Raw genomic sequence first — 27,358 nt, forward strand, 5'->3', positions numbered from 1 at the left:
TGGATACAATCAAAGGGAACATTAGGACAGGAACGGTAGGCACACTGGTGCTCTTATGCATGCCCCTTACAGACCTCTTAGGAATGGGGTGAAGTCAACAGTAGATAGTCTTTGGGTAAAGTTTTGGGGATTTTAGGAAGAGACCACAGAGTCAGGTAGTGCATTCCAGGCATTAACAACTCTGTTACTGAAGTCATATTTTCTACAATCAAGATTGGAGTGGTTCACTTTAAGTTTAAATCTATTTAAATGTATTGTTACGATTGAAGCTGAAGTAGTCTTATTATAACTACAAACATTCTACATGCCACTTCCAGGAATTCATCATCACCCTGTGAAGTGAGTGAGGCTAAAAGACAGCTGCTTGTGATAAAACATGGACTTCTACTTGGATACATCCATTTTTAGCCTTGCATTCTAACTATCACATAATACAGGTAGTCCATGAGTTATGAACCACAACTGAGCCCCAAATTTATGTTGCTAAGTGAAACATTTGTTAAGGGAGTTTGCCCCCATTTTATGACTTTTCTTGCCACAACTGTTAAAGTCAACCACTGCATTTGTTTGTTTGTTTTTTAGTAAAAAAGTTTTATTTTTACAATCATGTCAAACAATTCATTCAATGTACAGTTATATACATTTAGTCGGGCCCGCCCAGTCACCACCCCCCTTTTTAACACTCCCCTCTTCTACCTTCTTTTACTATCCAAACCTTCCTCTCCTTCTCTTATCTACATCCTCTCCTCCCTCCACCCTACACCTTCCTTCTCCCTCTTCTACCCCTCTTCCTTCCTCTTCTCCTCTTTCCTACCTCCTACTCTCTCTTTTCTCCCTCCCCACTGTTCTAAAATGGTAACTGGGCAGACCCGACCCTACATTAATTATATTTATACATCTTCAATAATCCCTGTACATTCACCATCACTCCATCTCTAGCCTCAACCCCCAATTCCCTCCCCATACCCCCACCCCACCCCAACTTCCCAGAACAAAATGCAGGGTATCAAAACTAACAATCATAATCTAAAATAATTCCTAAATTATAATCTCTAGTCTCTCCACACTTAATCACACTCTCAATTCCCCTCTCCTTCAGAAATATATCTAATACAAAATATTTCCTAAATTTACTCATATGCTATTCGATATTTTTTTATCTGATACTTATTTTGAATATAATCAATCCACATTTTCCATTCTAAAATATATTTTTCTTGTGTATAGTCTTTCAAATAAGCAGAGATTTTTGCCATTTCTGCCAGATTTGATACTTTAAGTGTCCATTCTTCAATTGTAGGTAATTCTTCTTTCTTCCAATATTGAGCAATCAAAAGTCTTGCGGCTGTTATTAAGTTCAAAATCAATTTAGTCTCTATAGCTGTACAATCCATAATTATTCCTAGTAGAAAGAACTGCGGAGTAAACTTAATCTTCTTTTTCAAAATATTCTGCATGATCCACCATACTTTAATCCAAAATGCTTTAACTTTTTTACAAGTCCACCATATATGGTAATAAGTGGCATCTTCACAATCGCATCTCCAACATTTAGCCTGTACATTAGGATACATACATGACAATTTTTTTGGGTCTATATGCCATCTATAAAACATCTTATAAAAATTTTCTCTCATATTTTGCTCTTGTGTAATTTTAACATTCCTCACCCAAATTCTTTCCCAAGTTTCCAACATTATTGGTTGCTGAAAATTTTGTGCCCACTTAATCATACAATCCTTAACCAATTCAGTCTCTGAGTCTATTTCTACTAATACATTATACATACCACTGCATTTGTTAAGTTAGTAACATGGTTGCTAAGTGAATCTGGATTTCCCATGGATTTTGCTTGTCAGAAGGTCGCAAAAGCTGATCACGTGATCCTAGGACACTGCAGCCGTCATGAATCCGAACCAGTTGCCAAGCATCTGAATTTAGATCATGTGACCATGGGGATGCTGCAATGGTCATAAGTGTGAAAGAGGTCATAAGTCACTTTTTTTAGTACCATTGAAACTTTGAACGTTATAGGACTACCTGAAGTGGGATTTTATCAAGAGTGGGAGTTATAGTACCACACATTCATGAAACTCTTTCTTCCCCAAGTCTTCAGTGATTGCACAAGCCGTTTTCACGCATTGCATACAGAACCATGATAAAATTGACACCAGAGTCATGTAGTTAGGTCTGCCTCCAGGTTGTGCCGTTCCTTCCCCTCCTGCTGCCAAGGGGATTTTTGCACTTATTATTTAGAAGTCTATTAGAAAAGTAATGAAAACAGCAAGGGCAAAAAAGGTGGTGCAGCGTGAGTGCTCATTCCCACTGGCATCCTTCTCTACCTTTGCCTTCTAACTGTAAGTCAGTCGGCACTCTGTTTTAGTTCATTCTCTCCCTTTGCTGAAGACACGTCATTGGTCTTTCCTGTATATTATTTTAATTATTCTAGAGCTACCCCTCATTTCAACCCTGAGCTACAAATATTTTTTATTTTAAAGATTCTTTGCAATACGCTGTATATTCTCCAGGTTAGCGCATCTCCGTTACTCTCCTGTATATTATTTTAATTATTCTAGAGCTACCCCTCATTTCAACCCTGAGCTACAAATATTTTTTATTTTAAAGATTCTTTGCAATACGCTGTATATTCTCCAGGTTAGCGCATCTCCGTTACTCTCCTGTATATTATTTTAATTATTCTAGAGCTACCCCTCATTTCAACCCTGAGCTACAAATATTCTTTATTTTAAAGATTCTTTGCAATACGCTGTATATTCTCCAGGTTAGCGCATCTCCGTTACTCTCCTGTATATTATTTTAATTATTCTAGAGCTACCCCTCATTTCAACCCTGAGCTACAAATATTCTTTATTTTAAAGATTCTTTGCAATACGCTGTATATTCTCCAGGTTAGCGCATCTCCGTTACTCTCCTGTATATTATTTTAATTATTCTAGAGCTACCCCTCATTTCAACCCTGAGCTACAAATATTCTTTATTTTAAAGATTCTTTGCAATACGCTGTATATTCTCCAGGTTAGCGCATCTCCGTTACTCTCCTGTATATTATTTTAATTATTCTAGAGCTACCCCTCATTTCAACCCTGAGCTACAAATATTTTTTATCTGATACTTATTTTGAATATAATCAATCCACATTTTCCATTCTAAAATATATTTTTCTTGTGTATAGTCTTTCAAATAAGCAGAGATTTTTGCCATTTCTGCCAGATTTGATACTTTAAGTGTCCATTCTTCAATTGTAGGTAATTCTTCTTTCTTCCAATATTGAGCAATCAAAAGTCTTGCGGCTGTTATTAAGTTCAAAATCAATTTAGTCTCTATAGCTGTACAATCCATAATTATTCCTAGTAGAAAGAACTGCGGAGTAAACTTAATCTTCTTTTCAAAATATTCTGCATGATCCACCATACTTTAATCCAAAATGCTTTAACTTTTTTACAAGTCCACCATATATGGTAATAAGTGGCATCTTCACAATCGCATCTCCAACATTTAGCCTGTACATTAGGATACATACATGACAATTTTTTTGGGTCTATATGCCATCTATAAAACATCTTATAAAAATTTTCTCTCATATTTTGCTCTTGTGTAATTTTAACATTCCTCACCCAAATTCTTTCCCAAGTTTCCAACATTATTGGTTGCTGAAAATTTTGTGCCCACTTAATCATACAATCCTTAACCAATTCAGTCTCTGAGTCTATTTCTACTAATACATTATACATACCACTGCATTTGTTAAGTTAGTAACATGGTTGCTAAGTGAATCTGGATTTCCCATGGATTTTGCTTGTCAGAAGGTCGCAAAAGCTGATCACGTGATCCTAGGACACTGCAGCCGTCATGAATCCGAACCAGTTGCCAAGCATCTGAATTTAGATCATGTGACCATGGGGATGCTACAATGGTCATAAGTGTGAAAGAGGTCATAAGTCACTTTTTTTAGTACCATTGAAACTTTGAATGTTATAGGACTACCTGAAGTGGGATTTTATCAAGAGTGGGAGTTATAGTACCACACATTCATGAAACTCTTTCTTCCCCAAGTCTTCAGTGATTTCACAAGCCGTTTTCACGCATTGCATACAGAACCATGATAAAATTGACACCAGAGTCATGTAGTTAGGTCTGCCTCCAGGTTGTGCCGTTCCTTCCCCTCCTGCTGCCAAGGGGATTTTTGCACTTATTATTTAGAAGTCTATTAGAAAAGTAATGAAAACAGCAAGGGCAAAAAAGGTGGTGCAGCGTGAATGCTCATTCCCACTGGCATCCTTCTCTACCTTTGCCTTCTAACTGTAAGTCAGTTGGCACTCTGTTTTAGTTCATTCTCTCCCTTTGCTGAAGACACGTCATTGGTCTTTCCTGTATATTATTTTAATTATTCTAGAGCTACCCCTCATTTCAACCCTGAGCTACAAATATTCTTTATTTTAAAGATTCTTTGCAATACGCTGTATATTCTCCAGGTTAGCGCATCTCCGTTACTCTCCTGTATATTTATATAACTGAGAAAATGAATGTCTGTTAAATGTCTGTGGAGATTCTCAGCCATCCCAGGTCATGGTTGTCCCAAAGGTGCCTTTTTTCCCCAAAAGGCAACTGGACTTTCTTGGGCTGTTGTTTTTTTCCTTTGAAGACGTTTCCCTTCTTATTTGGACTGAAGAAGCAAATTTATTTGGATGTTATTTGGATGAGAAGCAAAATGTTTTCAAAGGAAAAAAGACAAGAAAATCCAATTGCCTTTTGGAAAAAGCACCTTTGGGAAAGTGAGTTTAAGTGTATTTCGCTGTCAGAAAACATAAAACATAGATAGCGGTGATTGAAAGATTTCAGAAAGACACTAGTGCAGGCTGTCTAGATTGATCTGTACTGAGAACAGGCAGCTTCACATGAACAATTGCTATACTCAGGCTAGCTTAGGGACAATTAAAGGAAGCTGAAATAAATTGTATCTTTGTCGTGTGTGCGCGCACGTGCGTGCGTGTGCACACACATAAGTGTGCTTTCAAGTCAACGTTGAGCTCTGGCAGCCACCTGGATAAATTCCTGCAGTTCTCTTGGCAAAATTTTGGGAGTGCTTTGCTATTGCCTGCTTCCTAGGGCTGACAGAGAATGACTGGCCCAAAGTTACCCAGCTAGCTTTATGCTTAATGTAGGATTTGAATTCACAATCTCCCAGTTTCTAGCCTGGCAGCTTAACACTACACCAAACTGGCTATGTTTTCTTTAGAGACATTGAGTGTGTAAAATAGTATTTCTCTTTCCATAAAGAAAAGCTGTGGGGATGTCTCATATGCAGAATTACAAGATTGTTACATAACTAAAAACAGCACTGCTTGTTCCTTTGTGATTATCCCACACTTGCCAGTTTAGGTTAGTGGTTACGGCACCAGGCTAGAAACCAGGAGAGTGTGCCTTAACTATGAAAGCCAGCTGGGTGACTTTGGGCCACTCACTCTCTTTTAGCTCTTTCTCGCCTCACAAGGTGGTTGTTGTAAGAATAATAGGACGAAGAAGATTAGATATGAATTATTTATAAAAATAATAAGGATGAAATTAAAATAAATAATATCTTGCCAAGAAAACTGTGCTTACATATAAGTTTATGTGAGGATTTATTTAAAAAGGTTTCCTAAGTAGATACCATTAAACCATAATAGGTAGGGTCACATATCATTCTAAGCAAAAATGAATTAAATTATATGATTACTTAGTACTATGTGTGAACTAGGTGTGTAGCTTCATAGGGAAGATGAAATTTGGAATCTAATAAGATCTTTGAGCACATATTTTACCCCTTTCTAAAATGTTATTACCTCTTGAAAAGATGCAGTAGACAATATCTTTATTCATGCTTGGAAAAATGTAATAAAATCTTACGAATACTTATTTAAGGGCAATATTATTCATTGCTAAACCTATAACCAAATTCCATCCTTGTCTTTTGAAGGGTTCATATAAAAGAGAGTGCTTAGATTTGTTGGTTTGTTTATCACTTGAATAAAGAAAACAATATTTTTCTGCATTTCTTAAATTAGGCAGTGACTACCGGTAATTTTAAAAAAAAAACTGTTGAAAATTGTCAGCCTAGAAGCTTAGAGTTGTGAACTGCCAGAAGCAAGATCTGTACAGACAAAGATAAAGAGAGTGTAAGAGACAATCTGTTATTCGAATGGAGGCATATATAATATCATGAAGTGAATTATTTTAGGCAAATGAAAGAGATGAATATCTTAACACTTTAATTGACAATCTAATTTGCCTTGCAAATCTTCAACACATTCAAGCATGTGCCATTCACATCCATTGCATTCTAAAGGAGCATTATCAAGAAGCAACTGCCTGATGAATTTAATTTGGGGCATTGAGAATAAAGGAAGCTAAACAGGAAAGCCAAAATGATGTCGTAGAATCCTGGCCATCAATGCTTTTTGGAAGTTGGCATCCATACCCTTTACAGTTTATCTGAAATTATTGAATTTTGTTACTTCTACCATTTTTATCAACACACATCTGATATGAGACAGTTAAAAAGCAGTAGGAATTTATAGAACCAGCGTATGAAGAAAAAAAAAAGAAGCAGTAAAGGACAGCATGGAGATAGATGAACTCAGTGTGAAAGAAATAAAATCCAAACTGCTGTCAATTAAAAATGGTTAAAAACAGAGAAATAGTAACCTTTTGCAGAGAAAGTAATTAAGAGTAAATAGCCGGAGCTGCTTGTGTGGGATGATCCTGTTACCCTGGGCACACAGATACAAGAGACTTCATTGAAAGTGTAATTTGATGTTTGAGAAAATCAGATAAATTTATACTTTCAGTCAGTGAAAATATAATCTCAAGCATTATTTCAGTCCTCTGAAGTCATCAGTCAATCAACAGACAAAGAGAGGGAAAGTGAAAGGAAACCACCAAAATAAAATGCAATGAGGAGGGAATGGTGGGATCTGGACATTATGCCTCTTTTCTTTCTCAGAGTTTTATAAAACAAGGAATCTATTCTTTTCTGCTGCTGCTGCTACAAAAAAAAAAAATCTTATTTCATGTGATTTTAGAGTCACAAAAAGGTCACGATGGATGGATGGGCTCATGCAGGAAACAGCAATCCAGTAGATGTTTTGGTCTTGAACCTTGTAGCTCTGAAGGTTAAGATCAACAATCTGGGTTGAGTTCAGAAACTTACTGAGTCAATGCAGAGTTGCTTGACATCTTATTGGGAGATGACAGATATACATACATCAATGTAACTTTTGGTAAATAAAGGATCCAACATCAGTTTATAATACAGTTATTGTAGGGTTTAGCCTTTTGTGCTTCCTACATACTTTCTTCCTATTCTCCAAAAACCTCTTTAACACAGATGGATAGAAATGGCGCACCAGCAAATTTTCACATCTGCTTCCCTGATGTTGAGACAGAAAAACAGGAAAGCCAACTTCCACAATGTTTCATTATGCATGTCTACCACAGTTTTGCCCCATCAGAGTCAACTTTGAAATCTGTTTATCTCCCAATATTTTAGGGAGCTGAGTCAGCCTTCTGTGGTGTGAAACTTCCATTAGATGCTCTGTGAACTTTGCTTCAGGATAATATTTGCATTGGCCACTAAGCACAGAGGCTACCCACACAACATGATCTGTAAGATTATGTAAAAGATTGTCAGTGGAATTCTCTTACAGCTTTTTCAGGGGCTGCGTTTAAGTTTTATATAGGACTTTGTTGCAGATAATTGTTACCATGCAGTAATTAGCAAATGTATAGCTATAGAATGGATACTTGTGACCTGTTATTGCTCTGAAGTTTGTATAATGTATTTCATTTTCTCTTTTACAATATTTTAAGGCCGAACTTTTACTAGGAGAGTATAATGGGAAGAGAAACTATGTGATCTATTTATTATGTTCATCCCAAAGAAAGCAAATTGCTTGTTTTCTCTTTCAGATACACAGTAGAGAAAAAATCACAAATAACTTGAAAATGTATCCAAATGAGTGACTTGTTTATTGATATCTATGGGCTCTGGAGATTTGATTGACAGCATTCCAGTTTTTATCATATTGCTGATAAAGCAAATTTGGGAGAAGAACATCATACCTTCAGTTTCTCAGTTTCAAGCGTAGTTGATTTCATTGCAGGACAATGTGAATGATTTCTCCCTCTTCCCTAGCATAGATAGGAAAACCATTGCCCAAGCAAAGGTTTCTGATCTCAGAATTTCATAATAAGCAAATCTAAGATCCTCCCTCTCCCTCCCTCCCTCTTTTTCCTTTCCTTATAGAATAGAATAGAATTTTTTATTGGCCAAGTGTGATTGGACACACAAGGAATTTGTCTTGGTGCATATGCTCTCAGTGTACATAAAAGAAAAGATACGTTCATCAAGGTACTTCAAAGTACCTTGTTCATCAAAGGTTCATCAAAGTATCAAAGTATTCAGCATACTTCATCAGATTAAGCTGATAAATATTGCTACTCTGTGTGTGTGTGTGTGTGTTGTGTATAGACACATAACCACACATACAATACATGAAATTTTATTTTCTAAGACTCTAGATTAGAAACCGAGGGACTGTGAGCTCTAGTCTTCCTAGAGGCACAGAAATCAGGTGGTGACTTTCAGACACTCTCTCTTGAGCCAACTTACCTCACAGAGAAGTTGGGAAAATAGGAGGGAATATTATACACACTGCCTTAAATTGCAAAAATAAACAGATATGAATCTAAAATGGATAGATGGGAGGGAGGGAGGGAAGGAAGGAAGGAAGGTAGGTAGGTAGGTAGGTAGGTAGGTAGGTAGGTAGGTAGGAAGGAAGGTCAATTGTACCTCTTCAGGCTAATCTGGGAAAATAGCTTTTTCTATAATGAATAATTTAGTATTCAAAATGCATTTGGTGTTGGACTGCATCTTTGTGTTCCTTTGTACTGGTTTCTACTCCACTCCAAATTATGCAGTGTTAGTCATAGTTAGAAAATTTCCAAATTCAAAATACATATAAAGGATAATAGCAATAGCACTTATACTTACATATCGCTTCATAGTGCTTTTACAGCCCTCTCTAAGCGGTTTACAGAGTCAACAATCTAGGTCCTCATTTTACCGACCTTGGAAGGATGGAAGGCTGAGTCAACCTTGAGCCAGTGGGACTTGAACTGCCAAACTGCTGGCAATCAGCAGTCAGCAGAAGTAGCCTGTAGTACTGCACTCTAACCATTGCGCCACCACAGTTAAATATAGCTAAAGTAAAACCATGTTGTTTCACTTGATTTCATTGGTGTTCATCCATGACAAAATCAAGCTCTGTATAAAAAGTATTTAATCCAGGGGGGGCAGTGTTGCAACATGTGAACATATTTTATTCATATAATTGGAATTTCTGCTGTGTACATCACAGGCTTTTGTCACAAATATCTATTCCATATGTTTGCTAAATGGGATTAATTGTAAATGTTTACTTGGCTTTGTAGATCTCTCCGTAGATTGTTGATATTTACTAAATCACATTAAACTTTTCCTTTGCATAAAATAATCTTATTTACCTATAAATATTATCCTATTAAACAATAATACCTAATCAGTCAAACACCTGCAATGTATTTAGTCTCTGTGGAATTATTGTACCTATGTTTGTGTCCTTTGTCTTTGTGTGTGCAGGGAAGATTAGTTCAGCTCTGCGGATATTTCATGGAACCACTAGGCCTAGCTCACATTACTGTTTGTTCATTAGAATTGAAAAGTTAATCTCTTTACTTTGTGTGAGTGAGTCGTTTTTTTGTGCATCAATAATAGAACGGCGGAGACAATTGTTATGCCATTCTCTTCACAGATTGTGATCCCCTTTTTCAGCCTACTGATCAAAGATATTTATTTTTTGAATGAGGGATGTGCAAACCGCCTTCCAAATGGGCATGTCAACTTTGAAGTAAGCACAGCAAGTATTATTTATCACCGCAAATGTTTTCTGAGCCATGGTGCTTTTGTTTCATGGTAAAGAAACAAAGGCAGTTGCTATATAAAAAGAGATCTTTTCAATCTTACTTCAAGATTTTTTTTTCAAAGCACAAATGCATTGCATATGTACAAGGCCTGCACAACAGTTAGCTACACAACAGAATTTTCTCAGCCCCTTTTCTCACCTTTAAAAAACATCCCCTGAAGATCAAGGGGATCTTTTCAGGTGATAGAAGAGGATGTAGTCAGAGGCAGAAACATTGCCTACAAAAATATATTTTGCTCCTTATAGGATTCATTAACTCCCCCATTTCTCTGCAACTATTTTGCGTTATCACCATTTCCTGCTCTGGCTATCAAACAGGACCTGCTTTCTTCATAGAATTTTGCAGGGAAGGAGAATCACAGCAAATTGTTTCTTCCATATTATCGCTTAAGAAAATGAGGTATTTTGGAGAGGATTATTACCTGGGAAGCAGCAGTAGCTGCCCTGCAGAGCAGTTGGGATGTAAATTAGCTGCTGTGGCAGCTAATACAGAACTGGGAAACATCTCCCCACCACCAAAAAAAAAAGAACCACCCAGGGGCAGAGACCCAAGTCTTAAGGGACAATTTTGTTTGCAGAGGCCACTTGAGAATAATACACATAATTGGCAGTTTATGCTCCTGCATATCTTATGCATATGCAATATCAGTATTTAATTTTTAAATAATATTTTACAAATTCAAATTGAATCAAGCTTTGCATCAGTATTCACTACCAAAATTATTCTAAATTCCAAGGATTGTGTTAAAACAATAAGCGTAATCAGGTTAAAAATGTCAGATGAATATATTATTCTTTGATTTATGATTATGTATTAATACCAATGACTAAGAATAATTAAGAACTATTCAGGAATAATTAATCTGTCTAATTATAACGTTGGATAAATAATTATTCAAATAGGAATATTTGTTGCTGTTTATGTCTTATATTGATGAATGAATTTTCATCAATATATTTATAACTTTTGATATTTTTTTTGTATATTTACTTAGTCTTTACTAAGAATTTAGCCATTACTGTCAAGTAAGAGGTAATAGTAAAGAAGTTAAAGAAGGGTGGATTTGGAGTTAATGCTGTATTATTATAATTATGTCAATACTTAGCTATATTCATATATTGTATAAGTACTTAATCTTAATTAGCGAGATGCCTAATTTTAGAAGGCTGCCAAAATAGTCTTGCAGCAAATTTATGTAAAGAACATAAGCTGCTGAATTCCAGATCAGAGTATTTTATCAGAACTGCAAATTAATGTATTCCATTCCACATTACAGAAATATAGAAAAGCTTCATGGGGATCACATACTCTCATTTTTTGCAGACATGTTATCAGATTAATATTGGATTACTCTGGAGCCACAGTCCTAATTTTAATGGAATGTTATTTTCTTTGATCTAAACACTTCTTTTTACAATTGATACAGAAATTCTTGGAACTGGCTAAACAAGTAGGAGAATTCATAACATGGAAACAAGTGGAATGTCCATTCGAACGTGATGATAATATAATCCACTATTTACATACTGCCCCTATCTTTACCGAAGATGGTAAGAACACCCTGATTTCATGAATGAATAGGTATCTGCTACTGACATTATTCTATATGATTGACTGAAAATATGTTGGGTTTTTTTTGGGAATGTGCTGTTGTACAAATCCACGTTGTCTACAATTGGTAGCAATTGGGATGATTATGGAGGACATCTTTTTATAGTCAATCATTCCACAGAGCAATAGACCTGATGGCCTTACTGTGCTAGTGTTGCACACATCCAAACAAATCTATTCTTTTGCAAATCATCCTTGTGATGGCTTCAGGCAGAAAGTAGAGACCAACTCCTAGCAAAGGAAGAATCTTTTGTGCTACACTTGAAAAAAACTATAGTTATTTTGGATGCAGTTAATCATGCCCATTTGCTATGGAGCTTTTGTCTGATTTTTCTTCCTATCCTCTTGATAGATCATGTTACCCTGTGTCCCTTCATGATAAATTAATTCAGTCATATCCAATTATCCTCATGTCAGTGATGAGGCTGGATGAATTAACTCTGCCTACAGGCTTTATAGACTTTTGGTATGTTTATGACCTTTGTGCTTCTAAACCAAAGTCCTTAAAACTCATTCACAAAAAAATTGTATGCAACATTATTGGTTATAGGTGAGTTCAGAATACAGCAAGGAAAAAATCATTTTTGAGACCCATAAGAAACCGTCAGAACTGTAAATGAACAAATGAAACAATTACAGTTGATCCCATAAAAGAGAAAGATTCAGATCAATCTGAAGTTTCTTGCATTCTGGAGTGACAAAGGGTACTTGAGCAGATGGGTCTTAGGCATTGAGTTTTGGGTCTGATGAAGCGGAACCTTTGCATGGAAATACAGGTATGTTGGGGCTGCTTTAGGGACAAAGAATGGCAGGAAAGGCTTACATGGCATCTATGGGCTTCGCACTTCCATGTTGTTTTCCCAAGCATTGCAACTTCTGCATAGAAAAGCAGGAGGAAAATGCACTGTTAGCAGATTCATTTCTAGGAGGCTTGTAAATCTCATGTGAATAGAACTGCATTAGGCAAAAATGGGAGCACCCTAGTAAGTCCCAGTTTCTTAGTCAAATCCCTGTCATCTGAGCATCAGATGGCCCCTGTGATGGCCCTCTCATGCTTTAGAATACTACCTCCAGTATAAAGACCAAAGTACAACAAGCTTTATATTGGCTTTCCAGTATATGGAGAAGGAAATTGGATAGCAGGAGCACAGTAGAAGTGGAACCTATAAATGTATCTTTCTTATGCTCCATCATGTAATCTTCGGTGCTTGAATATGGCTCATAAATGTAATTTTGTAGTAGATCCAAATACAGCTTCATTTTTATTCGATGTATAAAGCCAATTATTATCATTTTAAGGTGTGTATGTTCCAAACGCCCATTAATTTTAAGCTGTAATGACGAATACCTATGTACTACATCCTTGTGCATTATGATCCTATGCAGATTCCATATGGGCATATAAATTAAGCTCTCCCCTACATGTTTAGGATAAACACATGTCACATCCTCTGGCAAAAATTTAAAAAATAAAATAATAGAAAAAACTCAAAGGGCAGACTTGATGGACCACTAGATCTGTTTCTGCTGTCAGTTTTCTTTTGTATTTTATTATTATTATTACCGGTATATATTCTTGAGCTAATGCTGGCTTTTCTGGTAAATGAGGAATTTTCAGTGTTCTATCAGGAAACATCACTGCAACAGCAGAAGAATTTTGCTACCTTTTATGCACTAGGTAGTGTAGAGAGATCTGACTTGCTTGGTTCCCCTACGCTATAGCCTTGGGAACAGCCAAATAAGAGACAGCATAGACTTCAGCCGCATAGTGGGTGGAATAAGACGCTCCGCAGGGACCCTCCCTAAATTCTCGGACTGTACAGGTGACTCCGGGGAAAAATTACTTTCAACCTTGTAAGAATGATGTCAGCCTTACCAGGCAGAACAAAGAGAAAATATGACCAGATAAATTAATTCTGTTTTATTGTAAAGCTACATTAACAATATCTTCAGAACAGAATACGTTAACAGAATTCAGAAGAATTTGTGAACAAGAAAATTGGCCTGGCTGTGCAGATTGTTTCCTTACTTTTAACAAGCATCCCGTTTTGTTTGAGACTGTTAACCTGTTGTGATCTAGGCTTACTGAGTCATTAAAAAACAAGTAGTCCCAAAAACCTCTTTTATTGCAACAGCTGTGAATTACTTTCATTCATAGCTGAGTCCCAATTAGTTGCAAAAAGTCCTTCGGGAAAAGTCCTTCAGGAGAATCACCAACCTTTACCTCCCTTCACACGCTGCCAAAGACCTACTTGGCAAAGCCACATGGAGTCCAGAATCAAACAGAGATGCCAACTGGGAACAGAATTAACAACATTGCTTTCCTGCAAAGGGCCCACATCCCTTTGCTCCTCTTTTAAGCCTTATGGGAGGGGCCAATCTTCTCCAGGCCTTACTCCCGAGTCTTCCCTTTTGTTTTAACTATTCTTGCCTTCTGGTAGCTCTGCACATGCGTGCACTAGGAACAGGCTCCTCCTGTTCCTCTGCCTCTCTGATGTCTGACTCTGGAGGCTCTGGAATCTGCCCATCACTCCCAGATGGCCCTGGCCCCATCTCTGCCTCTGACAAAGAGCCCTCATCTGAACCTTCCCCAGACTCAGGACTGGCCCATGGTCCTCCCCAGCCTCTTCACTGTCTGACTTTGCTGCCAGTTCTGCAGGCTGCTGGTGGACCACAACATAACCATTTAGTTGTTAATAATAATTTGGTAATGGATTTGTCTTCTTTCTCTCGCAATCTCATTTTTTTAGGTTTGTATTTGGCTTCCTATGAAAGTGAAAGTCCAGAAAACCAAACAGAAAAAGAGAGATGGAAAAATCTAAGGTACTTACACTTTTAATCTCAGTTGAAATTTCTTATTGGTGTAGAAAATATGGATAACCTGCTGAAAAGGTTATCTTCTCTCTCACCCAAAAATAATGACAAACTTAGTTAGAAATAAAAGGCTACCATAGGAATTAAAAAGATCTTTGGGCACAAACAAATGTAATGGTTGCATGATTTATTACAATCATTGTTCATTGCTATTTTTATTGCTATCTTTGTTCATAACACATACCTAAACATATCTACACGGTATGTTTAGCATCTCTTTGGACATATAAATGAAAGCCCATAGATAACACCGGATGGAGATCTTTATTTTTCTGGGGAAAGCCTGAAGCTTTCTTCGTAGTTTTCTTTGTTTATCCATTTTATAGCCTTGAATTTTTATGTATTTCTCACTTTGATATGTTAGGCGTCTGAGCTACTAGCTTTCATTGATCACGAGGACAATAATCGAACGCCCAATTAGAATTCCTACAATACAAAAAAAAAAGAAAAAGAAATTTAAGATCTATGTAGCTGGAGCCACAAATGGACTGATCCAAAGTAGGTGGCATCATTAGTAAGGATGCCAGCAAGGAATGGGATTTGCTCTCAATTTATATTCTAGTTGTTGTTGTTGTTGTTGTTGTTGTTGTTGTTGTTGTTGTTGTTGTTGTTGTTATTATTATTATTATTATTATTATTATTATTATTTATTTGATTTTTATACCGCCCTTCTCCCGAAGGACTCAGGGCGGTGTACAGGCAAAAATAAAACAGATAATACAATATACAATTTAAAATGCAGATTAAAAAACTTATTTTAAAATTAGCCTGATAGGTTAAAATATACTAGACTAAAAACCCCATTTAAAATTAATTAATAAAAATTTAAAATTAATAAAATTCAGTTCAAGCCAGCCCCGCGCGAATGAAAAGATGTGTCTTCAGTTCGCGACGGAATGTCTGAAGGTCAGGTATTTGGCGTAAACCCGGGGGAAGCTCGTTCCAGAGTGTGGGAGCCCCCACAGAGAAGGCCCTTCCCCTGGGGGCCGCCAGCTGACATTGTTTGGCGGATGGCACCCTGAGAAGTCCCTCTCTGTGAGAGCGTACGGGTCGGTGGGAGGCATGTGGTAACAGCAGGCGGTCCCGTAAGTTACTAGTGGCTAGAGCAAACCCCACTCCTTATTAGCACTAATGATGTTACCTCATTTGGGTAATGAAATGTCTGCAAGAAAACAACCAGGCTCAGAGAGCACCAAGGACCCTCATTTCAACCCTGAGCTACAAATATTTTCCTTTATTGGTGTTGAAATAGGACCAGGAAAACTTCAGTTAAGGTCCACCCCTAACCATGGAAGCTCAGTAGATGACACACTGTCAGTGCAATCCATATCACAAGGATTTGGAGTTGTGGAAAAACAGCGGGAACAGTTTTATACCCTCTTTGAGGTTCTAGAGGGAAAGCATAAATATAATACACAATCTGATAAACAGGATGGGCAAGTATGAATAAAATAAAATTATTTAGTATGTGCAAAATGTCTATCAAAGGTACTTGAGCGGTAAGATCAGCACATTTGCAAAGCAATAGCTATTTTACCTATTTCTTTATTGCTTTTGTAAGGCCGTCTAAATTCCTAATTATTCTGGGCATCATATTATATTAAAAAACAGTTAAAATAATACAGAAGAACAATAGGCATCCAGCAGCAGAAATAAAATTGTAATCCATGTATTCTCAGAAGGGGCCCAACACATTCCCTATCTCAGGGCTTGAGGAAAGGGCCCGGTTTTCAAGACTTACTTGAACAAGGTCAAGATAAAAGCTGTTTGGAGAGTGTGTGTTTATGAAAAAGCAGCATTTGAATTTTCAAAGCCCTAGATCCCTACTGCTGAGTTTTATTTTCTTCTTAGAGACATTTATTTAATGGAGCAAGGGAACTGGGCATGTTGCAAAGCAGTGTCATAATTCCTGGACCCAATAGGTATTCCAGGAAAAACCTTTAGCAAAAATTTCTCTCTTGAACTTGCCTTGTTGTCTTCAAGCTATTTTTTATTTATTTATTTATTTATTTATTTATTTATTTATTTATTTATTTATTTATTTATTTATTTATTTATTTATTTATTTAAAAAATATGTGGCCACCCAACTCACTCTCAGTGACTCTGGGCAGCTTACAAAGATGACACATATGATAATGTATTAAGATAACGTGATCAGAGAAAATAGTTACAATAAAAAGGAGTTTTTATACATAATTATTCTCAGCTGTCTTTGGTCTCATGATTTAGTAAGGAAGCTACCCATTATGATGAGAATGTACACTGATTGTTGCTATTCCTGCCTTGAATTGCAGCTTTCCTTTATAAATCCGGCACTTAGATGAGTGAGGCCAAATTGATTCTGAATAAATTTATGCTATATTTGTTTCCCCTCTTTTTACTGCTTTCATGTTTTTGTTTTGTAGGTCAACTATCTTAGGAAAGACTTGAAGACAATAACCTATAAATATACTAGAAGAAACTAACTCAGCAAAACTACTTGCACTATGGATTCCAAAGATGCCTATTTGGGATTTAGAATATTTTATTCTTTATTTTTGTGTGCGTTTGGGGGCTCTCAAATGCGATTAACTGGATTCATCAGAAAGACTGAAGTGAGTAGTCTTTTTACTGCACACAGTGTTGCTACAGCCAATATGGAACCCTACAGTGAAAAGCCAGTAGAGACTTGATCTTGGCTTTATCAGAACCAAGTCCTTATTGCTATTTAAACTCGACTTTCTCAAAGAAAAAGCAAGAAAAGTCATGGTGCTGCAATCCAAAACAGTCTCCACGGAAGAGTACAGGGTTTGTATCTCAGAAGCAGGGTGTATCTGACAATAATTCAAAGAGAACTGTGAAAAGTAGATGTTGCCAATTACATTATGCTACTACATAGAGAAGGACTATTTTTCCTCCTCAATCCTCAGCCTCAGTGAAGAATATTCCAGCATCAGGAAATAAAAGACTAATAGAAAACCATATTAAAAGGAATAACCCACATATGCTACTTTTTTAATTCGAGCTGTGAAGATTTGTTATGTCTCCTTCAATTTGGAGTCCGAATCATCTTTGATCTTCATAGTGAACTCCTCAGCTCTTCAGATGACTTCTCGCGGGAGCCTTATGATTTAAAGCATGTAGCATATTCTCTAGTTCTGTTGACTGTTGAGAGACAGTCTTTAAAGAATCTTGCATCATTAACAGAAAGGAAATCTGTTAAGGACTGCAACAGTGGCTTTCACCTACTTATTTTCTCTTTATCAGAGAAAAAAAATATTTTACAAAAGATAATCATGTGATGGTAGGGCTCTTATTTCTAGTGTGTCTTAACAGTCTATGAATTGTTGCACTGAAATTATCAATACTACGTTCCTAAGATGGGTCCCTTAATTTTATGGTTCCTCTGTGTAGGCGATAGTCACTGCTTCCCAGCTATGGCATTCTTTCTCGAATTCCTGACTTCGAGGTGCATTAGGGCTACAGATTTGGGAGCTACAGGGAAAGCTGAGTAATGGGGAACGAACAATCAGGCATTAATATGTCTGCCATAATGCTTAGTGGGAGGGCAAGCAATGGTTGCAAATTATACTCAAATAGCCTTTTTATAAGTAATGGGAGTAAAACAAATCCACAGCTTACGGTATAGAATTGCAGTAAAGTGCAAATCTTCATTTTAATAACTGGGATGTTTTCATAAAATTGTATCAGAAAGACTCATAATTCAGATTCAGATATTTGCAAGTAATATCCAGCACAGTGTGGGCTTGGCTTGAGAATTACAGGTATCTGATGCCACATATATAGATGAGACTCATGCCAATGTACATATTTTATGCATCAGTTAAATGCATTCCGTGATTCATCCAGTTCCAACATAGAACACTTGCACAGTGACCAATAGGTGGAATTTATGCATCATATGCAAGAGTTTAGCATGCTGGTCAAAGACTCAACTGGCATTACATGAATAATAAAGCAGTCATTAAGTACTGGATAGGTTTGAATCTTAATTTAGATAGGCTTTTGCTTCTGTATATGTCTACAATGAAATTCTATGATATTCCTTCTCCCAAGGAGCCTTTTTGTTTCTTTGAGTAGGGAAATCTTAGCTTTGGGAGCATTTCACCCCTGCTATTTCATGTAGCTATTGCAAGAGACCTACAGTATTTGAATTATCTAGATCATGGGTGTCAAACTCGCTGCATCATGTTGCCATCACATGATGTTTTGCAACGTTTTTCCAATTTGCTGAGCTGGGGTTAGCATGGCCTGTGCTTGATGCATCTGGCTCATGGGCCACCAATTTGATTCCTCTGATCTAGATGTATTCAGACTGCTTCAGTAACAATCTCAGCATTTGAATAAGAAGCAAAATGAATTTCTTTCTCTATTTGTTAGCTCTTTTCTATAGAAAATTTTGAAAAATGGAGGAATGCCACAAAAATATAGTGAGGTAAATGTCTCAGATTTTAAACAGGAAAAAAAAATCCAAGCTGTAAGAATGGTCAGTCTGATGGAATTAGAAAAGATAGGAAAATAAGTTAGAAATATGTCTAAAAATACTGTTATGTAGAAAGGCACATAGAAGGTCAAAAATAAATACAGAATTTTTTCTTTTGGATTGGGTTACTGGCTTGAATAGATACTGAAAAAAGTGCAAGAAATAATATATCTTGATTTCAGCAAAGCAGCTGATAAAGTTCTTTGTATTTTGTGGCAAAATATCCTAATTGCGAGTGTGCTGGTGGTGATGTTCATAGATGAATTCACAGTTGTAAAATCATTGGGTTCTTATCAATTCTTCATTAAAAGCCTAGTATGACACCTCACTTTTGAGTGAGGTGCCATACTAGGAGGGGGGTATACTTTAACCATTGATCCATCTCTTATTTCTGATCCATAGTATAAATAACTGTTACCACATAGCAGTAACACATTCAAAATTCCATTGATGTAATGGAAGGCTGAGTAATATCATAAATTGCAGCACAACACAGTGCAAATGTCTACCTTCAGGTGCGCTCAAATTTAGAACACTAATGTATGGTAGACAATATCTGGTTTAGCAGTGGTACATGAGGTTTTCAGATTATTACAAATGTGAAAAAGCTACAAAAGAGTTATATGAACATTAATAGAACCATAATGTTTAGCAACAAGAATAAATACTTCCTTATTTGGGACTAATCAGATTTGTCTGGTGCTATATATATTTCTGAATAAGAATTAAGAAAGATGAGACAAACATGAGAAAGATAGGATGGGTATTTTCCAAATACCAGACAACAAGCCAATGCTGCTTTGCTTCTGCTACAGAAGACAAGATTAATCTAATGGGCTTAAGTTAGGGAAGATGAATGTTGACTGAATGCTGGGAAGATGAAAGAGCCATTTTATAATGGTTTAATGATAATTCACTGTTCTGCATGAGAAAAATTTGCAAAGCAAATTGTAATTTAGAATTGCAAAATGCCTAATTCAATCCCAAAACAATGATAATACAAATCTTAAAAGTATAATAAACATAACAAAAAAGCTGGAGGGGCAAAGGCAGCAATATTCTGGCTGCCTTTGAACCAAGACCAGAAGCCCATCTGGAAGATATTCTCATGCAGGATTTCCTGCATTTACAAAGGGTTGAATTACTAAATATCCCACAGTTGATACTAATGGGATTATCCCATTAATAATAATCTACTAAAAGATGATCTAGACTTAATAGACCAAGTATTTAACATTTAAAATAGTGATGTTTTCTTTTGCTGAAGAGAGCACAGTTTTTTCTCCTTGAATGCTACTAAACAAATCCAAGGATTATACTAATTCACCTTTGTCTGAAAGTAACTCTAGTTGTAGCCAGATTTTAACAACTGATGTATTTAACTTTCTGAGATCATAGTGATAAATAAGAGTGATAAAATAATATATGTATTTTAAAATGCTGAGATTGATTTCTCATAGCAGCTAGTATCAGTTGCAAATATTTCATTATTTGTATTTGCAAACAGTGCTTTGGCTATGTTTAAAAAACAAAGCAAATCTGTATTTCAGGTACATAATATGAATACATTGTACACTTTCTTTCAGAAAGCATAAAACACAATTTATTGAATTAATAGTACATACTAAGTTTCACAGGAGGAAAATATTCCAAATAATTCATCTAGATTTCATCAGAAACTATTATAAATGGATTCAGCTTTGCATATTGAAAATTGCTAAGTTTATGAAAGAATCCTCAGTCTTCTCTTGAAACTGAGCCTCTGGTCTGACCTTATACAATGAGCAAGGCAGTCATTTTATACCAAATTATGGACATACTGAATGCATTTTTTTTTAAATGCAGCCTGTCTAAGATTGGAAATGCAATTTGTTATTCATTTAATAGAAAAAGACAGTATTTCTTTCAGCTGTAGTTCTGGAATCATATTCACATCGTTACAAAAAGTAGAATCTTGAGATGAATGTAATTACTGCAATTCCATTTAAAACGTTTCAGAATGAGATGATCAAAAACCTAAGCAACAGTCAAATACATTAGGATCAGTGCTGCTGTCACTAAAAGTATAGTAAGAATCAATTATGACAATGAATAATTTTCATGAACCACTATGGAATGGGAACAGTGTGCTTCTCAAACAGATAAGGAATGAACTGCACAATCAAAACAAAGCATTCGTTGATCTAACTATTATTATAGTAGCTAATTTTAATAACTAGCAGCAGTCACTAAAATGTGGCTGTAAATGTGACTCCATGTAAAATGCCTAATATTTTTAGATTTAAAACTTGATGTGATGTCAGTTTTCATTTAATAAAATAATTACTGAAGCCCACCTACAATAACCATACAGTGTGTTGTATGTGTAAATACCAAATCATAATTGGTACTATGGAAATGCCTGGCACTCTTGTTATCTCCTACCCTGCTTAAAAAGTTAATTACTTGTCCTTTTCAATTCTCCTTGAATGAAAATCCTATAAAGGAAGAGGGATGAATGATGTACAGGTAGTCCTTGACTTATAACCATTTGTTTAGTGACTGCTTGAAGTTACAAGGCACTGAAAAAAGTGATTTATGACCAGTTTTCACACCTAAGACCATTGCAGCATATTTGTGACAGTTTCAGGGTCCTGTGATCATCACTTGTAACCTTCCCAGCTGGCTTCTGACAAGCAAAGTCAATGGGGAAAGCCAGATTCACTTAACAAACTCATGATTCACTTAACAACAGCAGCGATTTGCTTAACAACTGGCAAAAAGGGTGTAAAATTGGGGCACAATAACTGTCTTGCTTAGCAGTGGATATGTTGGGCTGGATTATGGTTATAAGTAGAGAGGACTACCTGTAGCTCTGCCAGGCTGACTTCCTTTGCCAGGCTCATAGCTTTCCATACGTGACACATGATGGTTTGCAAAGCAGAACTCCCCAAACCCTGCAGGATTCTCAACAAAAGAATCCCACATGTCATATTAAGGAAAAACTGCATTATCTTAAATGGTAACATTTATTCTGAGTCATCCTACATTCCTGGGGACATAATGGACACATTGGGCTTGTATTATGAATTCAGGAGCAGAAATCAACATGTAAAGTATTACCTACAACAGTATGAGATCAATTTGGTACTGATAATACTAGTAGACCAAAGCAGGAGAAAATTATATTATTTTATACTGAACTTTAGCAAAACCGGTTAAACATTTCAAGGGTTATATTTTGGCAAGAGTCTTAAAAGTCGCTTAACAGTGCTTTTCTTTTTTTATTGTTAAAATGCCTTTAAAAAAATAAACTGTTTAGCAATGTTTAGATACATGCACGTTACAAGAAACTGCTATTGAAAAATAAACCCAAGGTCTCATGAACAGATGTAAGCACCATTATCTATTAATCAATGGAATTATAGATCTCTTTCTACATATATATAGCTCTCAAATGGAAATTGTGTCACAAAGAACTTTAAAAAACAAGACAACACTACGCCAAGCAGTATTAACCATATTCCAAACTACAACCTCTTTCCAAACTGTTAAGTCCTAATAATGTGCAGCATTCCCCCATTCCCACCAAGCTTTGAAATTTGTAAAAAGCAGCTCTTCCTACTGTGACTTAGATTTCAAGTCAAACTAGAATGTATGTATCACAGAGCATAGAATTGCTATTGCTGATCTCAATTCTTACTCTTACTTGGTTACTCTGGCAATCAAATGTTAAGGTTACTTGAAAATAAGGAGCATTATGGCTTTGTGATGTTGCCTATCTTTATAAAATGATAATGGTGATGTGCTTGCCACACCTTTCATTAATATTTCAAAACAATGTGGTCATAAGTAAATGATAGCTGTTAGTGATGAAAAATCCCATTATTCATGTTTCATGTTATCAAACAGTCATAAAAGCTAACTTACCTATGTACAGAATTTATACAACGAATTTAATTTATACTGTGTTTTAACAGTGTGCCTGAACTGTTTATGGTTTCTAAATTTTGTAATGTGAGTGTAAAATTAAAAATATTGATATGGGGTTAGCCCAGATTTGGAATGTTTTTAATATGTATATATCCATTGTGTGAAGGGTTTTAGATATATTGTATACTTACGGTGACCATACTTTTTTGGAAAAAAATAAAGGACAAACCTGAAAAAGGAGCAAGTCTGAAAGAGGTTCATATTTTTTTTAAAAAAAATTGTTTATGTTTTTAACTTTATTTTACAAAGGAAAATTCAAGAACAAAACCAAGAAAACCATTTAAAAACAGTTATTTTAATAAAAATTAACTAAAACCAAAGAGCATATGTAAATTTATTTTAAAAATACAATTTAATTTTCAAATTTTTCACATGAATGTGAAAGGCTATGCGTTAAATAATATTTCTATCATAAAAAAGTTAAATGATAAAAAAACGGACAAAAACAGATCTAGATAATAGTTTTCTGGAAAAAAAGGGCTGTCCTTTATAATAAAGGACACATGGTCACTGCATGTATATCAGAAGGTTGGGTTATTACACCTATGATAGAAGAAAAACCTTGAATATTTTTCTTTCTATAAAACATGCTGTAGCTAAACCCTCTCATCTACAAGGAAAACACAAATAGAAACAAAGTTAAAAAGCAGAAGTAGCAGAACTGAGGCAACATAAAACCTCAACTTAGCAAAATGAGTTGTTCCACAATGATGGCTATTTACTTCCAAATGGTGGGCACAACCAGGGAACTGAGCTCCCATCTCTCTTTACAGGTGGTGGTCATTTAACAACTACTTGTTTAGTGACCACAGTGGCCATTCAAACTTAACAACAGTGATGAAGGAGTGGCTGTTGCAGCATGCCAAGTTCTCGTGATTGTGATTTCCCCCCGTTTGGTATAGTGGTTAAGGTGATGACCTAGAAGCCAGGTTAGTCACTCTCTCTTAACCCAGCCCAACTCCCAGAGTTATTGTGGGAAAAACAAGAGGAGGAAGGAATGTTAGGTATGTTCGCCAGCTTGAGTTACATATAAAGTAATAAAAGTGAGATTAAAAACATCAAAAAAAAATTGTGGATTTCCCTGCTAGCTTCCCACAAGCCACATCAATGGGGAAGCAGTCAGAAATCAGCATCACATGAGATCCTCGCTTAACAACCTATGCAGTCCTCATTTAACCATGACAACCAGGATTGCCAGAAATAAGCAGTACAGTCAATTTATCAATTTATGACATTTATGACATTGCTTAATGACAGTTTCTGATCCAAATTAGTGTCATTAAACAAAGACATCCTGTACATGTATGCAATGCTTGTGATACACATTACAAAGGCAGATCTTTTATAACCAGTCATGACCGCCATTATGAAACCAGTGAGCATCACTCTGAAATCTTTGATTGCACTGCCAATGTAATGAAGACTTTTAGTGGTCAGGTTATTCCAGAGATGAGGAGCTACTATTGAAAGGGAAGTTCTTGGAGGGAACAGGTGCTGGATTCCCACTTGTGAGACATTCAGAGTGAGGCTTCTACCAGTAATCTTATAGCTTGAATGGTAGTATACAGGAAGAGATACTATTTCAAACATAAGTTTTTTAAAAGACTGTATGGTTGTATTTGGATCTGATGCAAAAACAGAGGCAGTGAAGAAGATAGGATCCTACAATATAACTATGTTACCAGATGGGACTGGCCTGTTCCCCCCATGCTGGCAGAGGAGGCATGCTCCATGTCCCATCAGTCAAGGAATTTCAGCTGGCAGGGTCCAATTCTTCTGATCTTCCATAAGGGCCTGAAGATCTGACTCTGGCACATGGCTTAGGGTCCCAGTGGGGGAGCATCACACTGGCCATGGTTGATAAATTAAGAGGTAATCCCACCTCCCCACCCCTGTGCATCCTGTTCCTTCCTTTGCCATCTCTTAATTATAATTCTATTTTTATTGTAATTACATTTTTATCATCTTACGGATATTTACCGTTCAGTTTTAATGCTTTTAATACTGTAAGCCACCCAAAATAACTTCAAAATGAGATGGGTGGCAAATCAATTTTATAAATAACTATAATGCCCACAAAGTCATAGAGTTGAAAAAGCCTTGGAATCAATTTGAACCAACACCTGCCATATGCAGGAATCCCATAAGTACAAGGTACCCAACAAATGGCCATCCAGATTCCTTTATTTCTAGTAAAAGAAAGTCCACTACTTCCTGGGCAGTGTGGTCTATTGTTTCATATTTGCTCTCACCTTCATTTCCCAAGGAAATAATACTTTAAAAATAATATCAATGCAGGAGATACATCTTTATAATTAAACTGTATTGCTTTATCACAATCACCTTTCAAAGTATTCAAAGCCTTACAGAATGCCAGTACCACTGTTGCCACCTGCTGATCAGAAATATATATACATTTAAACTGGTAACATTACCATCTTTTTGTCATCTATATACCACTAAAAAGTTTATGTCTGTAACATTTAACTGGGTGAAACAATACATTATAGGGGCAAAACATTTTGAAACAATGTACCTCAAATAGGCTAATTTACAGAATGTGTCCAAATTCTGGGACCCATAATTCCCTTGGAATTGACATTTGGATAAAATGTTTATGACATAATACAAAGTCTTATTATAATAAGATTTAATATAATTCAAAATAACATGTCTTTAACATAAATCTTTTACAGGTGGATCTATTGTTATATATTACAATATTATTCCAAACCATTAACAGGACAGACCAAGTCATAAAAGGGACAATATACCTTCACATTTTCTTACGTTGCCAGCAAAAGAAAAATCAACTGTCCAATCTTTATGATGAAAAATTTATGCTGTCTAATAAATGCAGAATAAAATACTTTGTTAAAACTAATTTCAATCAAGTCCAGTTGATCGAATTCCAATCAAGTCTATATGGGAAGATAATAAACAAATTCCCATTCATAGTTACAAAATAAAATTTAAGGACTTCTGAAGACTGTAGTGTAGAAATTAAACCAAAGATATTAACCTGAACTGTCTCATTACAATCTATAAAATAGTTTGATTTACTGTTTAATTAAACACCCCGTGAAATGAAAGGGCATATGCCAGAGAAAATATACAGGATTTATCCTTCTCTGGGCATTTGCCTCAATATCAGGATCAGGTCATGTTTTGATAAGGGAGAATGTACTTGATTTGAAGGGATAATAAATAGTGATATATGCTACCCAAAGTAAATTAGCTTCAATTTCCAGGCACTTTTTTAAAGGACGAGGCAGATTTGGGAAACAGATGATATAAACCCCAAGCCCGTGTTTACCTTCAGTCAGTTTATGGATTGCGGCAGAAAAATGTTGAAATTCTATGACCTAAATTTAGTCATGTGGTTTTGAAACCCTTAATATCTTGAGGCTTCCTGTGGTCTGCAGGTAGTCTATTCCATATTTATTACCATATACTTATGTTGGGCTACCATCTCAAGTGTGTGGGTCATTTTCAGAACTTACTCCATTCTGTCTGGACCAATGTTTGTCCACATGTAGTTGGAAGCCAATTTGGTAATGCTCTAGTTGGTCTTGTGGGATCTAGATGTGGACATATCCAAGGCTGGATCACTATCCAAGCAAGACAGGAGGAAAATCCCACAACATGATCTTTCAGGGTTAGATATATGCCCAGGACTTGACTGCTTATCTGAACTAGATATTAATACATTTAAAAGGAATTATTTATATACTACAGAACTGTATTAACTTAAAGCTTTACATGTTCAGCACGTTACTGGCATGTCTGCAAGGCTTACAAAAATATAAAAATACCCATAATTATTAAAAACAACAAAAATAAAATACTGAAAACTTAACATTAAAACCCAAAGATATTCAAAGGATAATTAATGATGTCTCAGCTTGTTCCCAAATTTTGAAAAGAAAAAGATTTGCTTCAGTTCCAATGATAATTTGTTATCTAATACATTTCTCTTCCGAAAATGCAGAATTAATCTTCAGTGCATTTGAGGCAGAATGCACAATTTGTACTTTTCTGATGACAATAGAATGGGCTGTAAGGCAGGAAGCAGTGTGTGGCCACATTCAGGGCCACCTACAATTACTGTACTGAGTTAAAGAGCTGACCAATAATGAATATATTCAAATAATCTAGTTTTGAGACAAACATGATTAGGTGGCTCAGTGGCTAAGACACTGAGCTTGTCAATCAGAAAGGTCGGCAACTCGGCAGTTCGAATCCCTAGTATAGGTCTCCTGTATGAGCAGGGGGTTGGACTAGATGACCTCCAAGGTCCTTTCCAACTCTGTTACTGTTAAAAAAAAACAAGCCAGCATATGACTAACCAGTCAGGGTTCTATTCTCCACCTAAGAATGCATCTGATTGATC

At 36.0% G+C, this 27,358-nt stretch overlaps 1 protein-coding gene across 3 annotated transcripts in view; it reads left to right on the top strand.

The window, feature by feature from the left end:
- The window catches only part of RASGEF1C (RasGEF domain family member 1C), a 99,519-nt gene extending 76,380 nt beyond the window's left edge, over positions 1-23,139 (top strand). For all 3 annotated transcript variants that reach the window (XM_058168496.1, XM_058168495.1, XM_058168497.1), the window contains exons 11-14: positions 9,852-9,947; positions 11,450-11,573; positions 14,385-14,457; positions 16,916-23,139. In XM_058168496.1, coding sequence (XP_058024479.1) covers positions 9,852-9,947; positions 11,450-11,573; positions 14,385-14,457; positions 16,916-16,940 — 318 coding nt within the window. In that variant the 3' untranslated portion in view covers positions 16,941-23,139. The remainder of the gene's footprint in view (positions 1-9,851; positions 9,948-11,449; positions 11,574-14,384; positions 14,458-16,915) is intronic.
- Positions 23,140-27,358: the final 4,219 nt, after the last annotated feature.

Source organism: Ahaetulla prasina, chromosome 2, assembly GCF_028640845.1.
Source record: "Ahaetulla prasina isolate Xishuangbanna chromosome 2, ASM2864084v1, whole genome shotgun sequence".
NCBI classification, from domain to species: Eukaryota; Metazoa; Chordata; class Lepidosauria; order Squamata; family Colubridae; genus Ahaetulla; species Ahaetulla prasina.